Source organism: Pezoporus wallicus, unplaced genomic scaffold (assembly GCF_028554395.1).
Source record: "Pezoporus wallicus isolate ANWC-B61680 ecotype Strahan unplaced genomic scaffold, APGP_CSIRO_Pwel_v1 contig_7545, whole genome shotgun sequence".
NCBI classification, from domain to species: Eukaryota; Metazoa; Chordata; class Aves; order Psittaciformes; family Psittacidae; genus Pezoporus; species Pezoporus wallicus.
The window spans coordinates 1,884,606-1,898,911 of record NW_026642398.1 but is presented as its reverse complement, the minus strand read 5'-3'; the positions used below and the strand labels follow the sequence as shown (position 1 = coordinate 1,898,911).

The 14,306-nt window shown below is 43.3% G+C and overlaps 1 protein-coding gene across 3 annotated transcripts in view; it reads right to left on the bottom strand.

Moving 5' to 3' along the window:
- The window catches only part of AGO2 (argonaute RISC catalytic component 2), a 53,859-nt gene that overhangs the window by 26,257 nt on the left and 13,296 nt on the right, over positions 1-14,306 (bottom strand). For 2 of the 3 annotated variants that reach the window (XM_057429750.1, XM_057429751.1), the window contains exons 1-3: positions 13,513-13,673; positions 4,659-4,854; positions 755-875 (exon numbers count right to left, since the gene is read on the bottom strand). In XM_057429750.1, coding sequence (XP_057285733.1) covers positions 755-875; positions 4,659-4,854; positions 13,513-13,552 — 357 coding nt within the window. In that variant the 5' untranslated portion in view covers positions 13,553-13,673. Of the gene's footprint in view, positions 1-754; positions 876-4,658; positions 4,855-13,512; positions 13,674-14,306 lie in introns of those variants that run through there. The other variant, XM_057429752.1, reaches the window with a different exon arrangement.

The window sequence follows — 14,306 nt, the reverse complement described above, 5'->3', positions numbered from 1 at the left end:
GTTCATGCAAATAAACAAGGCCACAGAAAATCCAATCTGATACTAGACCACAGATGTGTAGGCTTAATTACTCTATAGAGTTTGTGTTCCAACACAGCCCCTTCTACTTCACCAGTCAATGGGCACAGATAGGGGTACTCTTTGCTGCTACAACCAGAGTGACCAGAGAGGCCACTGCCCCACATACAGAGCTGGGAAACAGAACACACGAGTCCTCTTCAACTGCCCCAGGGCTAAGGTAGCAGGTCTCAACCTGTGTAGTTTAAATTAATGCGGCTTTCACATCGTAAAGGATTAGGGAAGAGGTTCCACAGAGGCAATGAAGGGATGGAGGAGTTTCTCCCAGCTAGTGGAGAGCAAGAATCAGCTTACAGTGGGCTTTGATGAGATTAAGGAGCTGACACAACAGCTTCTGCTCCCCTCTCCCAACCCAACTGTGCTTTCACTTTCTCTGCAGTGCCAGCACAGAGCCTGTCCGCTGCCTTGGGCAGTTGATCCAGCTCACTAAACCAGAAGAAACCACGCAAGTGGGGAGAAAGAGAGGCAGGAAAGAAGGATATGGGAAGGGGAATGACCGCCTTTGACTGCAACAAGCTCACTTTTCCTGTCCTGGCAAACCACACTCTGAGCAAAGCAGCAGCAGAAGGATAGGTCTATTCCAGAAACAGAAAATCAGTTTTGATCAGTTGTTAGAAAGGCTCTGCAAATATTACCTTAAAATCTCCGATTGGAAACTTTTCTATTTAAAACTTACTTTATCTCTCCCAATGGGAAGCGGCATAGCAGTATAAAGGTTTTTTCTTCCATCAAACACTGGTTTGCGATCCCCAAAAATCTGGGTTTTAAAGTGCTGAACCATATGTTCCACTATTTCCCTGAAAATATAAAAAGAAAATGTTAATTCAGCTTTTGACTTCTAACGTGAAGCAGCAGATGAACACTAACACTAATATTTATGAATAGAGGCATTAGGTAAATGAAAGGGTTGTCCACTGCGGGGTATTAAAGGCAAGATTTGTTTGACTGATCTGAATCAAAGCAACCTTTTCACAGACTAAACTGTTTTCTTAAAGCAACTATTTTTAGCTGTTTCAGATTGAAACTTTCCTTCCTCTTTTTTGTGATCTACTGAAAGTGGTAAAGCGAAAGCTTGTGCTCTCTCAAACTCAAAATGAGAGGTGCTTGGTATTCTCCTGGGGCTTCTGCTCCCCACCTTACAGTCCTTTCTGCAGAGGATCACGGACCAAAAGCTCAGCAGCTGGAGAAGCTTTCAAATCCAAGCTTACAGCCTTAAGTGTAAGGACGATAATTCTGTGATGAGTGATATGCAAACTTTCTGCATTGCGCTAAAAAAGCTCACTTTTAAATGCAGTATTTTCCTGTACGCAGCAGAACCGGGCTCCCTCCAACAAAACTGGTTATGTGCAGTCACTGGGACCTGTGCATATTAAAAATACACATTCATTTAAGCGTAGTGGAATTAGGTTGTGTGTTTGTATGAGGTAACCACTCACAAAGTCATTGTGAAACCACAGTGTTTACACACTGGTCATGCAAAGCAGTTCACCGGCTGATGAGGGGGCTGTTGGTAAAACAGCACCCTTTGATGCCAAAGGTCCTTGGTCAAAATGTCCCAGAGAGACACCCTTCAGGCTGTAAAAATCTGAAAGCCATCAGCAGTCTGCAAAATGCTGCCTCCAAAATCCTTAACGCACAGCTTGGGGCAAAAGGGCATGAAGTGGTTAAAGTGACACAGAAAGGAAACCACAGTGCTGCTGTCAAACAGCAGCTCAGATATGCTGCAGGTGACTATTTCATACGCCTTGAGTTGGAAAGGTCATTAACCCAGCACCCAGCTAGGTATTACAGCAAAACTTTGAGATGAAACGCTGAATTCAGTCAAGAAAAGAAGGAAGACTTTTTCAATTGCCAATTTCTTTGCTGTGTCCCAAGGCTTTAAGACAAGATGTGACCGCTGAAAGAAACTTGCCTGACCTCCAGAGAAGTACGAGTAAAACCTGACCCAGTAATACCTGCCTCAGGTCTGCAGTGTCTGAACAAGTACCTAAACTGGAGGGTGGGAGGAAGGAGGTATTTTTCAAGCTTGAGTTAAGGACTGAGCAATGGAAAACCCATTCTCTCACTGAGCAAGTTCTTCCGATTGTGAACTACTTCATATAAAAACGAACACTTCTGCTTAAGCTTTTCAAGCTGTAAACCACATTCAGCAACGGTGGTTCTCAGCTGTGGGTGGAGAAAGCGTACTAAAAACTAAGTTATTTTCTCTCTGTGAAGTTAAAGGAAGATGGATTTACCAATTCACTAACTTCAGCCCTTTGGGACTTACTATTCTACTGAGATCATGCAAACACAGCAAGAACCTGGGGCCAGCGACTGCAGAGTTCATCTTGAACCTTGGATGAGTCCTCACTGTCCTGAATTAAACCAAAGGCATCCACGGAGCAGAACCAAACTGACACTGCCCACTCTATCTAACTATGCAAATAGATCTGGCCTTTCTGCAAGACACAAACTGTCGCCAGACTGTATTAGTCTGGCACAACACCACGTTGTCTCAGCTGTGTGTTTCCCAGTCCTGTTCCAGCTCCCGTCTCAGTAAGAAATTTCCATGTACACATCCCTGCAGCGGGTCTGCAGGGCCATAGTCCAAGCTGTAGTAAGTTATAGCATAAAACTGAAGGACAAAGCTGGGACAGATGAGGGAGCAGTGTAAATGAACATAAAATCTCCCTCCATCCTTTCTAGAGGCTACAATATATAAAGTAATGACAAGAACTATTTACTATAAATATATATCTGAATTATATAACCAAAAATACTAGAAAAACATAAGCCAGATGAATAAATAGAATTTAGAATTGCACTGCATAATCCTATATACATATGTATAAGTACACATAAAAATACAGGTATTCATGTAGGACTGAAAGATCAGAGCTCACAAGCACAGGCACAGGTGTGTACACGTACATCTACAGGACACAGAGGCATAAGCACTTAAAAGAAATAAAACATACACTTCATTAAGTGAATCCAATTTGTATTCTTCCGACACTGCGCCGAGAAATATGCACCATACCACTGACAAATGCATTTATGACATCTCTGTCTACTGCAAAAGGCATTTAATATATGTAGATTTATACTTGCTCCTGTTACCACAACAGAGGGAGTGATTAACCTGACAAAGCAGAGCAGGTCAGAAGCTGTCAGCTGAGAGAGAACTTGCTACTGAATATAATCTGCCTCTTCAGTGAGAAAAAATGCTTTATGATTTAATAATTAAGCTCTCTGCCATTGGTGAGCAAGTACCCACACGCTGGACCATCATGGGGGTGACCACACTGAGCCACAACACCCAGGAGCAGTGCAGCACTTAGCTCCCAGAGAAGCTATGTAACATTGGCAATCTGCACCAGACAGCAGCAATTGCCAGGGCTGGAGCTGGTGGCAGGGGTATCAGTTAATGAAAGCAAACCTCTCATGGCTCCCACTATGAAAAAACTGAGTGCTGCAAACACTTTTCAGTGCCCCAGTGTGGTAAGAGGAGCTCAGTATAATTAGCAGGGTTGCCCCTGGGCAAAGAGAGAGTTTGGCTTAATACACTTACAAGTGTTTGCTTTTAAAATTGAATTCACTTCTCAACTAGCTTAAAAATTAAACTGGTAATAGATCAAAAAAGGACAGCAAAGAGCAGTGGTGCTGCTTTATGAAAATGAAGCATTACTGATTCTTTAGTATCGCAGCTGATAATGTACTCCAGTTTCTTAATTCACATTAAGAAAACGTTGGCATTCAAGTGGCTCCACACTTCGCTCATGTTCCCGACTGCATATCCCACCCATGTGCTCTTTTTCTAATAAGGAAAGGTTTTGCTCTTGAATACAGAAACACACCATTCCGATCCTCCACAGTCAAGATGTAGGTAGCTACGATGATGACACTTGTGGTTTCTAGTTATTGCCAAGTCTTGTTTTCAAGTTTCACTTCTGGCAACACCACTCTTTCAAGTCAATGAGGTTACCACACTGACTAATAGGGCACATATGCAAAACGCAACACCTAATTGCTTGTTTCCTTCACCAACTGATCCATGTTTTCACCTTGCTATCTGTTTTCAGAAGCATATCTTTTTCTTATATAGAATCCACTAATGAAGGATAATTTCTTAGTCCCTCCACGATGTTATTGCAGCAGCACAAACAAGTGGGTTTTGCCTCCCCCTGTCAGCAGGGGAAGTTAGAAAAACAAGCTGGTAACACCAGCTCCCTGCTGAAGGACTTGTCAGCCAACTGCACTCAATATTTAACCAAGCAATACGAAGAATCGTATTTATCAACTTGGCTTATACTGACCTCACTCCACTAGAGTTAGTACACTTTATCCATCTGTCACAGTGGCTTTGATCAGCAGCATCTTAAGATGCTGACAAGTTCAATCAAAATAAGGGACGATTAACACTCAAATCTTGAATTGGTACAGAAAGACTTGAAGCCTGTTGATGGATATGCCAAGTTGGAAGCTATCAGCACAAACAACGACTTGAAGACAGACACATCCTGCAAGCCATCAGTGAAGACAACACACTCTCCAGCATTTCAAAGGAAAACTGAGGAAAAGCAAAGCAGAGTTATTACCTGTTAACTCTTCTAGGGCATTTTTCTGGCTTTATATCCAATTCATAATGGTAGATATCTATTTTAGGAATGTCCATTTCAAAGAAGTTGGCCTGCAGTTTGATTGTTCTCCCAGAAGTGCCAAAATCTGGTCGAGGAGGGGGTTTAAAGGCATATCCCTGTACTGGTGGTGGCAACGGTGGAGGAGGTGCAAGCACTGAAAATAAAGCAAGTACAAATTAGCTATCAGTTATACCAAACTGGCAGTTAAACACATTTACAGGCTATTTGAACAATGAGAAGCACAGCACATTTAAACCAGTAACTTTTGTTAAACAATGTAAAAACTGGGGGAAAAACATGACTCAAAAGAACCCACTGCTCCTAGGAGTCCCTGAATTCTGTCTTCTCCCTGTGGTAGTTCACCAAGCCCCGATTACTGAACAAAACCTTAAAATCAGTTGCGTTTTCCTATACTACAAGTATAGGAAGAGGTGGGAATTTTAGAGACCAAGTGGGCATTGGCAAAGTGAGAACCAGATCTCCTTTGCAGGGAAGAACCTCAGTTTCAAACCACACACCAAAGCCATTCACCTAACCACATTTATCTGAGAAAACACCTATAAGAATGGAGTTCCTGCCACTTAAACCACCTCTGCAATCACATCTGGATGAGCTGCATGCATCTAAAGCAACCACAATGCATGCATTTCAGCCATATGTATTTTGCTCTAATGACCATACTGCACAGCCTGTCAAAGAGGTGAATACAGCACAGGAGCTATTCCTACATGTTACAGCTCTCTGGAAAATGATATGCATTAAACTGTAACCTACTGCTTCCTATAAACAGGAAGGAAATAGAGCAAATAGTCTGCTGTACTGTGTTCTTGAGCTCCGACATCAGCCATAGATTAGACAATGTGAAGCAGAAGCAAAATAGCTGCTTGTGATTATTGCAATCTAGGAAATTCCACTAAAAATTCACAGAGAAGCACATAAGGTACCAACTTGAGTACCCAAAACTCCTGCAGCATCAGTACTCAGTGTTTCCACCCTCTAGAACACTAACAACTAGCAGCAAAATCTTTGTGTGTGAAATAACACAGGAGGCTTCTCATTCGCTATGTAAAACTCGAGGTGTGGTTTCCTGGGTTTATCCCATTCAGTCCTCTGCTAGCACCAGAAATAATACACATCCCTTCATTAGCACATCAGTCACCACTTTTCCACCCTTGCTTTCCCTACTGGAAAGCTGTTCCAGGAATGTGGTGCTCTCATGCTCAGAAACATCCTTCCATGCTTATTTATTCACTGTCAGGTTACACTCACTGACCTTAAGATTAAATATTCCTTATTGCATTTTAAGATCTTAAACAAATTCTCATTTAATTCTTCATTCTAGTCTATACTACTTCTACCAGTGTCTTCCCACAAACAAGGCTTCGTTCTCATCCTTCCAGTTCCTTTTAAAGTGCATCCTTCCTGAACAAGAGCAACTGTTACACTACATGAGGTCCCATCAAGGTCCAGCACAGCCACACTGATACTTTCATCTCTGAATTGGAAAGAAGGTTAGTAAGCCCTAAACTGGATTTACCTGTTGTACCACTGCCTTGTTCACGGCAGCTTCTCCCCATCAGTGACCAGTCAGACACGTGCCCATCTCTCAGCTCACTACTAACTCCCAGCTACATGAGCTTTAATAGATAATTTTTTAACCCACCACCTATTATCCTGCTTTATTCTGCATGATGCTCAGGTCCTCCTTGTGTGGACAAGGCCTCATATGCCCCATGATGAAATTTCAGGTACTTATTCCTAACATTTATGTAAAGATCATTAATGAAATAATGAACAAGACTCTTCCCAACCTCAGTAGCATCACTTCCCATTTTATCCTTCAACACTCCCCATGGCCAGTTTCCCACTCATGACAGAATCATGGAATGGTTTAGGTTGAGGGGACCTCAAAAGCTCATCCAGTTCCACCCCCTGCCACGGGCAGGGACACCTTCCACTAGAGCAGCTTGCTCCAAGCCCCTGTGTCCAGCCTGGCCTCGAACACTGCCAGGGATGGGGCAGCCACAGCTTCTCTGGGCACCCTGTGCCAGCGCCTCAGCACCCTCACAGGGAAGAGCTTCTGCCTAAGAGCTCATCTCAGTCTCCCCTCTGGCAGGTTCAAGCCATTCCCCTTGGCCTGTCCCTCCAGGCCCTTGTCGAAAGCCCCTCTCCAGGTTTCCTGCAGCCCCTTCAGGCACTGGAGCTGCTCTCAGGTCTCCCCTTCAGGAGCCTTCTCTTCTCCAGGCTGACCCAGCCCAGCTCTCTCAGCCTGGCTCCAGAGCAGAGCTGCTCCAGCCCTCGCAGCATCTCTGTGGACTCCTCTGGACTTGTTCCAACAGCTCCACATCCCTCTTGCGTTGGGGGCCTCAACCTCCTCATTTATTTTTACCATTCTACTAATCTGACTTTCAGCACCAATTTCCTCACATACAGGTATTTCATCAGAATCCAGACAGTTTGGTTTGACACTGGGGATATGAAGGGGGGGGGGGGGGGGGGTTAGTTATTCTATTTAAAAGATTTTTAGGTTTTCTCATTTATTTTACTTCGGGAAGCTTGTTTCAGAACTTCCAAATGCATTCTGAGCCATACACCCTTCTGATGTCACATTACAAAGGTTCAATTTGGGGATTTTTCCCCTCCCTTTCTTTAGCATTACCATTAAAGTCTGTGATCCTCCAACACTATCTCAATTGATATGTATAAGATGCTTGTTCCTAAATACTTGTAATTTCTATGACCCAAAACATCACGTTTCTGTGATAAAGGCTTTTTCTGCCTCCCCAATTTAAGTCCATCAACTCGTTCAGTTTTGCTTTCAATGCAAACACCAAAATTCTCATTTTAGTATCATTCTTACAAGTCATCCACCTTGCCTTTGCAGTGTCAACACCTGTACTGGAAAATGAGGCAAAACATCTTAGTTTTCAAACAAAAGCTCCTACCGAAAACTCAGTGCTCACCGCAAGCAGCCCATCTGCATCTGACCTTTGCCATTCACATCCCGAAAGGCAAGCTGAAATACCTCGCTGACTCTAATCATAGAATAGGGCTGGAAAGGACCTTGAGATCATCCAGTTCCAACCCCCCGCCATGAGCAGGGACACCTCACACTAAACCATGTCACCCAAGGTTCTGTCCAACCTGGCCTTGAACACCGCCAGGGATGGAACTTTCACAACCTCCCTGGGCAACCCATTCCAGTGTCTCAGCACCCTCACTGTAAAGAACTTCTTTATATCCAATCTAAACTTCCCCTGTTTCAGTTTTAACCCGTTACCCCTTGTCCTGTCACTACAGTCCCTGACGAAGAGTCCCTCCCCAGCATCCTTCCAGGCCCCCTTCAGATACTGGAAGCTGCTCTGAGGTCTCCACGCAGCCTTCTCTTCTCCAGGCTGAACAGCCCCAACTGTCTCAGCCTATCTTCGTATCTTCATAACTCAGCTCAACCTTTAGGAGTTTTCATTTTTCTGAATTCCTGCACATCCTGACTTCCAAGACACGGATTTCTCATCATTTCCCAACACTTAGAGGACCTCTGCTTACTTCACATATTATTCTGAAGGTGACTGACTCCCTCAGGTGGCCCCCACAGTCACCACATCCCTCTGTTTGGCATGACAAATTCACAGTTTCTGTGTCATTAAGTGGAAAGAACCTTCTGCTGTGGATCTGACATGTAACCGAGTTATTTACAGCTTTATCAGCTGGAGAGCAATATAAAAATACTCCCACAAATACTGATACTTGCAATATCACAAAGGTTTCTGTTACCCACCTCCAAATCGGATCTAGGGGATGTACAAGCACTCACTTCTACTCTGCCAGATTCTGGTTTACCATCATTTTTTACCATGATTTACCATCAAAAGGGGCTCCCCACCAATGATTTTGGCCATTCTCCTGCTTCACCTTTGCAGTTCGTCACTACACTTACACTTCCATCTTTACTTTCTTCTTTCCATAACAGCCACTTCCTAGTCATTAACATTATTCTGTGTTTTTTGGTAATCCACAGGTTTGATGATTCCATGATCCCGTATTTCAGTTTTCTGCCCAAGCTCCAGGTATCTGTATATTAACATTTCATTTTCTGCACACACTGCATCCTAGCTGCATTACCACCATTACCTGGTCAACTATCATCAACAGTAAGCATTTCCCTTCTCCTTGCTGCCTACTTCTATGCCTTCTAATGCTCCCGTATCTACTGCCACATCCCAATTCCACTTCCTTTTTCTGTGCCAAATTTGGTACATCATGACTAGTTTTCAGAAATGCAGAGAAGCTTACAAGATTTGGAAGTATAAAGAAGAGCATCATTGAAGAGGGGACCCCCCACACACATTTTTATGCTGTAAAATTAAGTAGTTTTGTAATTAAGCAACAAGTCCTCCTCTCTATATATTAAAATGGGATTGATTAGTACTTCTCACAGGGGTGCAATGAAGCTCCTCTATCTGTAAATATCTGCATCTATCTGCAATATCTGTATCTATCTGCATTCAGGGATCAACACAAACACATGTTGCTCAACAGCATGATTACATTCCTCCACTGGAGTTTAGTGACAAACTAAATACAAATGAGGGCATATATTCACTTTTGAGAGTAACAAGAAATGCTGGGAACAGCAGACTCCTGGGGAAAGATGTGATCACACAGTCTTCCAACCTGTACATGTGAGGGAGAGAAAACCCCAAGATCCAAGCTGCTCCAAATGCATGACAACCACCACCGACTAGTTTCATGTTAAGTATCTTCTTTTCCAATGATTTCTTTTTTACCATCCAATAAAAACCAAGAAGCTATTTCTGGCTCAACTCCCCAGACAAACTTATTTAGGGCAGGGTGTTGTTTCAAAGAGATAAGTGCTGTTTATTAAGAAGCAGCACTGACCCGATAAGCAGTCAACCTATATTTCTGCCGCATAAAACAGACACGTATGTGTTAGCTACAGAACCGAGGGATGTGAATTGAACTTCAAGAGGAAAACCTAAGTATTACTACTGTTGATCTGAATTCACTTTTTGGACTACTGCATCAAATTAAGAATGTAAAATCAAACTATCTTGTATAAGAAGTATTATAGCACCCAACCATGAAGTGTAGGGTCACAAAATACTGAATTTGGTGTGGAGAGGATAGAGCGTTATTAGTCTTTCCTATCAAAGAAAAAAGCATGAGTCTCAATCATAAAACACAACTGCTGTGTTCAAAGTGATTGAGCTGCCCCAACTTCTTGTTCAAGCACTGCATAACACCCATCACTCACTTTTAAATGTGACAGAAGACATACAGATGTAAGAACGCTTCTCTTAGCACCAAGGTTCCTACTATGAAGGTTTTACAGCATGGTGAGGAGTGCTACAGAGGATACTGCGGCACACTGGAGCTTGGGGTGATGCCCTGCCCAAGGAAACCTGCCAAACTTCATACCCCAACACATGTTATTTGCTCCATTCCCATTTTTCAAAGGCTCCCTTCACGAACACAGATGATGCTTTCACAGAGACAGTGTTTCAAAGCATTGGAAAATGCGTACCTGGATTTTAAAGCTCTGTCAAGGGAAGAATGAATTAAAGCATGAAGACTCATATACCAGAACACCCAAATGGTAGATATCAGAAGCTTCTCACCCATTTGCTAGATGGTAACCTGAATTATGAAAATGTTTCAGCCTTGATATGTTGACTGGGATCATCAGGAGCTCCATTTTAAAGGTGTGCATTAAGGTAAGCTGGGTATTGAGCAAGGAGGTGCCAGTATACTGTCTTAAGGCTTACTTTTATCATTAAAAAAACAGACTTTCTATTATATCCATCCATATATATGTAAATCCATCAGATTTACATAAACTAAACATTCAGAGTTATCAATCTTAAAACCCTGTGATTCAAGGATGGTGGAGAGGGACTCTTCATTAGGGACCATAGCAATAGGACAAGGGGTGATGGGTTCAAACTGAAACAGGGGAAGTTCTTTATTGTGAGGGTGGCGAGGCACTGGAACAGGCTGCCCAAAGAAGTGGAAATGCTCCATCCCTGGCGGTGTTCAAGGCCAGGTTGGACAGAGCCTTGGGTGACATTGTTTAGTGTGAGGTGTCCCTGCCCATGGCAGGGGGTTGGAACTGGATGATCCTAAGGTTATTTCCAACCCTAACTATTCTATGAGTCTACGATTTCTTTCGTCCTTCGTTCCCCATCATTTCTTATAGCTTACCTGCTGCTCTGCTCGGCACCCAGCAGCATTGCCAGTCAGCACTAAACTTGCACATGGACATTTTCCTTTAGCAAAGAATTATGCAATTTTCATGTGCAGTCAGAGGCCCAATGAGTTACTAAATAAGGGGCCAAACTAGTTGCATCTAAGGGCTTGTTGATACAGGAAATCATCTGAGCATAATTATACCAGCGTAATTATATCACTAAGTTTCCCTGTGCGGCAAGTCCTAACGCATATTTAATAATCAGGTGATGCTTTCACAACTGAAGGTATATTTTAGCACTGGGCTAATGCAACCTATGTTGGTCAATAGGATGCGTCTCTAAAACTATTCTTCTAAAACTATAGTCTTTAAATGAAACTAAGGTGAAGGAAGGAAAGAAGGAAGGAAACCTTACTTGGAAGCTCCACTTTCAGGTAAGGTTTCTGGTATCAGACAACAGGGCAGCTCTTCTGGAACATCACTACAAGTGTTTTCAGATATTGCTGTGCAGTAACAGATGTGCATTTCAAAGTATTCTAGGTACTCTGATGACTTGATACCCAAGTACTGAAGAAAAGGCCAAATTTCATGTTTGCATCCAGAATGTCAATGCAATTCAATATGTAACTCAGTTCTGCAGCACTTGATGTGATCTACCTTGCTTTGCCAACCCCAGCCTTGCAGACAGCACCAACTATGCAACCATTGTGCATACTCATTGGCAGCTACAGCACACAGACACAGAAAGGAGGCATTGCCCCATAGGAAAAATGGGGTTTAGTAACTTGCCCTCAACCAGCGATCAGCTATTTTGCCTCCAGAACTGCAGGAAGCAAAGAAAATGACAAACACACTCATCATGATCAAGTTAAGAGCAATCAAGACTGGCAAATGAACAGACACGTCTGTTGGAAAGGGCTTTCCAGGAGCTGCTGTAGAGGTGCTCAGTACCATCAGCATAGAATATCATAGGCAGGGACCTGGTTGGCTTCTCCAGTCAAGTTTGGAGTATCTTCAAGGACACAATTTCCACGACATTTCTTAACCTGTTCCAGTGTTTGATCATCCCTGTAGCAAAGTAAGTTTGCCTTTTACTCAACTGGGAAGTTCCAGCTTCTGCCCGTTGCCCTGCTCTGGTGCACCTGCCACATGTCTGGCTCTGTCTTCTCCATAGCTTCCCCTTTGGTAGCTGCAGACAACCAGAAGACCAGTGTTCTCTTCAAAACAAACCTGACTCTTTTAGCCCCTCCTGGCATGCCATGGTCTCCTTCCCCATAGCCACCTCAGTGGCCTGTCACTGGGCTTGTAAGTGGGTAATGGCCCCTTTTGGGACTGCAAGTTGAAGTGGGAGGATGGGAGACTTGGAGAAGGGATACCCCATGCTGCAGGAAACAGGATCTGCACAAAGAGCTATTCAAATACAAATAATAGAAGGAATTAAAAAAGAATGTGGGAAACATCCAATAAGAATCATTGACAGGATCTTCACAGAATTTAAGTATTTTATTTACATATATATGTTATCACAGCAAGAAAAGGAGTACAGGGAGTTGAGCCTTTTCTTTTTAGGACCTAACCAGACAAACCCCCCCAAAAACCCAACACAAAACCAAAAGAAACCCACATCTCTGGGCTGTCTTCAGGCTGGGTTTCATAAAGAAGTTCAACTTTCACACTGGCTTTCTGTTAAGAACCGTTAGAGCAAGATAGGAGAAAGGCTGGTAGTGTTCTCTAGGAGATAAGGAAGACTTAAAGCTGCAGCTCCTAGGCTCTTGATATTATGGGGGTAGAGGAGACTCTCTCTCTCTCTCTCCCTCTCTCTCTCTATATATACATATGGAACCTCTACATCTGTCTCAGCTGCTCATTAAGCATGTTTTAGAGTACGGAAGCTGAAAGCTCTTCAGTCAAGCTACACACTGCTGAATTAGATGATGCACAACAAATAAAGGTAGCAGACTTGCTGGTTATCCCCAAAAACTCAGCAAACCATGAGGAAAGCACCGGAGGGAAGCAGAACTGATGTAAGCAGAACTTCGGTTACATCTAATGCCTGTTCCAGCATTATCTTAGACATCAACTGCTGAAGGTTCTTAACTGTGTCGGATTTAATGATGTGTTCTGCTAACAATGCAGCCTCTAGGAAAACAATACTTGGTAGAGCCCAGTAAATAACCTGAGAAGCAATTGGAAGGAATAGAAACAGGTGACAAGCAAATGGGAAAAACAATTCTTACCTTTTTTATGCAAAGGAAGTATATATATCTAAGACTATTCAGGACAACTCACTAACCACATGCTGGACTCCCTGCACTACAGTGAAGTTGTACAGCAAAATGGTCACTGGACACATCAAAAATCAATTTTAGGGTTGCTTCCCTTTTAACTTGGTAGCAAAGTAAACAGGTAGCACTGTTAATGATGCTTTATTTGTCCAGAGCCTCATTTCTGCTTTGAAACAGGTTGCACCTCCAGCTGTACACACCTATGCATGCTCCAGCATGTGCATTTACATTGTCACTCATATCCATCCACCGGGATCACTGGACCTGCAGACTACCATTTCCTTTTCTTAAAGCTCAAGCTCACTTATTCCTTGCTTACCTCTATGCCTGCAAGCTGGATTTGTACCAACTTCATGCATGAGACCGCATGTATCACCCCACAGGTAAATTGTTATTTTCCTAGAATGGCCCCTAAAATGCTACCCACAGTTAGATCACTTGGGGATGGGGGGAGTCTCTGCTCCCCATCACATTCAGTTTGCTCCTGCACTCTCTCAAGCACCTGCTCATCCCAGGTCTCTAAACTTGGAAGCCAACCCTTAAAGACAATTATAGAATCCCAGACTGGTTTGGGTTGGAAAGGACCTTAAAGCTCATCCAGTTCTAAACCCCTGCCACGGGCAGAGACACCTTCCACTAGAGCAGGTTGCTCCAAGCCCCGGTGTCCAACCTGGCCTTGAACACTGCCAAGGATGGGGCAGCCACAGCTTCTCTGGGCACCCTGTGCCAGTGCCTCACCACCATCACAGGAACTATTTTCTTGCATTCCCAATTTTTTCTGTGTATGTTCCATTTCTGTTATTTTCTCTCACTCTGACCATATATAAACTGTGCCCACGTATTGTCAAGGATTCAAATATGATGCCTTTCACATAATTTTGGATGCAGCCCCCCTCTGAAGGGTCTCCTGGTCTCTCAGGGAGCAGCCTCCACACATTCTACCCACAGCACACTGCATATACCAAGGTGGGCTATCAGAGCTAGGGCTGCTTCAACACTGATGATCAAAAATAAGGGAGCAGTCCTCATATTTGGTCATATTTGAAGTCCCATATATGATGACTCAGATGTTTTAGGGATCCCACTGTACCAGATTGCTTCTTAGTGCTGAAG